This window comes from Pinus tabuliformis, chromosome 2_1 (genome assembly GCF_031772625.1).
Source record: "Pinus tabuliformis cultivar Carrire ecotype Pingquan chromosome 2_1, CPIR1, whole genome shotgun sequence".
Taxonomy (NCBI): Eukaryota; Viridiplantae; Streptophyta; class Pinopsida; order Pinales; family Pinaceae; genus Pinus; species Pinus tabuliformis.
The window spans coordinates 949,794,944-949,797,756 of NC_142299.1; the positions used below are offsets into that span (position 1 = coordinate 949,794,944).

The following is a 2,813-nucleotide window of genomic DNA, read 5'->3' on the forward strand; positions in this document are numbered from 1 at the left end:
ATTGTTTCTATATGTGTTAGAACAAGATGATCAAGGTTGCTTCAGTGCTGCAGGGTTACCAGTGGATGAGAGTTATGTCAATTTAATGGAAGCTGCAATTATGTTGCACAATGTTTGAAAGATTATCAATCATAAAGGCTATCATAAACATTTTTATTATCTCATCATGAAATAATGAGCACCTTCATGGTTACAGTTCTATGGAGACAGAGGATAGTGACTTGGCTTCTAGCCTAGTTGCATTGGCTTCCAAGTTAAGGCATGCCTCTGCCAATGATGGAAAACCCTTGTCTCTAAGAATTGTAGGTCCTATTGTTGCTTCATCCATTAGCGAGCCAGATTCAGCATCAAACAGGTTGAAAGTGAAGGGGCTAGAGTTGAATGGATATCTCAATACCAAAGCAACATTTTAACTTTAGGCCAATCAGTGAAATTGAGCACATGAGACCAATCATCCCTTTCAGATCCAGAGAACATGCCTCCAACGGTGCTTATTGCTTCAAAGAACAACATTCTGCCACCAGAATCTCCAGGGACAAGTTCATTGATGGCAAAGTAGGGTCAACAAAGCGATGATCCCAATGGCAAGTCAGGAAACAAATCACGGGGATTCCTTCCTTGTTTTAGTCATCGTTTCCAATCAGATACTAAAAGTGGATATCACAAGACAATTTATCATTTTCAGTTAGCTTCTAGACAGAAAACATTAAAGATGATCGTCCTCAGTTTCAATTGGTTCAAACAATTCTGTTTGGTTCTTATCTGTTAGCTAACATGACTAATGGAAAATGGATAATTGTGTGCCATGAGCAGCGTGACTGGAAAAATGAAGGAGCAGCGTCTTCTCTTGGGGAGGGGAGTAGGAATGCAAAAAGGAAGCAAGGTGAAAGAGCAAGAAAAAGGAATAGTGGATCAGTGAAGATAAGCCCCTAAGTCAAGTTTCAAAAATTACAATTTTTATTTAAAAAATTGAGAGCCCAAAGGCCAAGCTCAGCTCCAAATTCCATGCGCCCTGCAGCCACAACACACAAGTCAAACATCAAGCCAAGCCAATCCAAGGAGGTGTATAATGTGCACAACGTGTCGAAATATGTTGTGAGTGGTAAGTATTATAAATAACTATGTTTTATTTTGCTGCTCGCATGTGGGATAAATCCCATTCAGAAAAGTGTGGTCATCTATATATGTTGCGCCCTTGGACTCATCAAAAAACATGACGGTGATCGGCATGAATTGAGTGCATACTCGCTAGAGAATTTTAGTGGAAAAAAATCGTCTATAGTAGTGACCACGAAAGGCAATAATATCAGAGCCCATGTGGGCATCTTCCCAAGGGAATTTTTTTTTCTTGTTTTTTGGAATGATCATCTGATACATAGAGGCTAGGGGCGTTGCGCATAGGGCCATCCTCAGGTTTACATCAATGAAGGACACCCAACATTGGGAGGCATTGACTGGTGATGAGAAGCACTTCATCACTCACGTCCTTGCATTCTTTGTTGCCTCTGACGGGATTGTTCTCGAAAACTTGGCTGGGCATTTCATGAAAGAAGTTCAAGTTCCAAAGGCTCGTGCGTTTTATGGGTTCCAGATTGCCATTGAAAATATTCACTCAGAGATGTACAATTTACTGTTGGAAACATATGTCAAAGATCCTAAGGAAAAGAATCACCTGTTCAATGCAATTGAGACAGTTCCTTGTCTGGCAAAGAAAGCAGATTGGGCTCTCAACTGGATAGAGAGTGCTGAAAGTTTTGCAGAAAGGATTATCACATTTTCTTGTGTTTAGGGCCCTTTATGGTTGGAGTTTCTGCGCCATTGGTCTTTGTGGGAAGTTACTTTGGCTACAAGAAATCTGCAATTGAGGATCCAATGAAGACCAATAAAATCCCCAGGCAGATTCCAGTGCAGCTTGGAATATTAATGATTTTGCCTTGGTTGTGAAGCACTTGTGATTAATTTTGTTGCTACAATTTGATCAGGAGATGTTCCTTTGACTATTGTTCAACTTATTTGGGTCAACCTTATCATGGACACTCTTGGAGCTCTTGTGTTGGCAATTGAAACCCCAACTGATCACCTCATGATCCGGCCTCCAGTACGGCGTAGGGAACCCCTCATCACAAACATTATGTGGAGGAAAATCCTGTAATTGTGGGAATGTTGGTAGATGTTCCTTTCGTATCTTGTGCAAAGATTTTATGCAATAAAAAGGAGATCCCATGGGAAAATAAAGGACATCTAGGGAGCATTGAGTTTTTGAAGGAGATGTGGCAGTATTTGAGATTCCTAGGAGCAGATGGCAGAATTTCTTAGCCATAAAATCAGCAGTTGTTTCAACATCCCAGATTTCCAGCGATGACACCTTCAGCAATTCAAGTGGCAGCAAACCTATTCTTCTATTTTAGTGTGATTTAATTTAATTCTTAAATTTTAATTTATTTATTTGACCGCAATCACAATTAATATGTAATAGGGTATATATAGGATGATTTTTGAAGATGTAAGAGTTCGGATTTTGCAGCATAGTGAGGCTGCTTGGGACTGTGTAAAGTTTTTCTTGAATATTATTTTAATGGGATCCATCACGGTGCTTAATGTGAAGCATGTGTTCCTTGTAAAATCATTTTCATACATTTCTTTTTCTGCTAATTTTTGTTACAACATTCTCTAAGGGAATTGTTAGGAGTCCATCCATGCAAGATGCTCCTTTCACAATGATTTTGTTGTTAAATGTAGCGGTTATCTTTGCAGAATCCATCCTCTGTTAGATGCTTTGTTGAGTAACCCTGTGTTTCTCTTTCTTATAAAGC

At 39.5% G+C, this 2,813-nt stretch overlaps 1 protein-coding gene across 1 annotated transcript; it reads left to right on the plus strand.

Annotated features, from left to right (window-relative positions):
- The first annotated feature begins 1,423 nt into the window (after positions 1 to 1,423).
- Positions 1,424 to 1,789, plus strand: LOC149203796 (ribonucleoside-diphosphate reductase small chain-like). Its single transcript, XM_089401990.1, has one exon. The coding sequence runs from the start codon at positions 1,424 to 1,426 to the stop codon at positions 1,787 to 1,789; it is 366 nt and encodes a 121-aa protein (XP_089258116.1).
- Positions 1,790 to 2,813: the final 1,024 nt, after the last annotated feature.

Coding starts and splice junctions, on each gene's coding strand:
- LOC149203796 (XM_089401990.1), top strand. CDS start 1,424: ATGAAGGACACCCAACATTGGGAGGCATTGACTGGTGATGAGAAGCAC.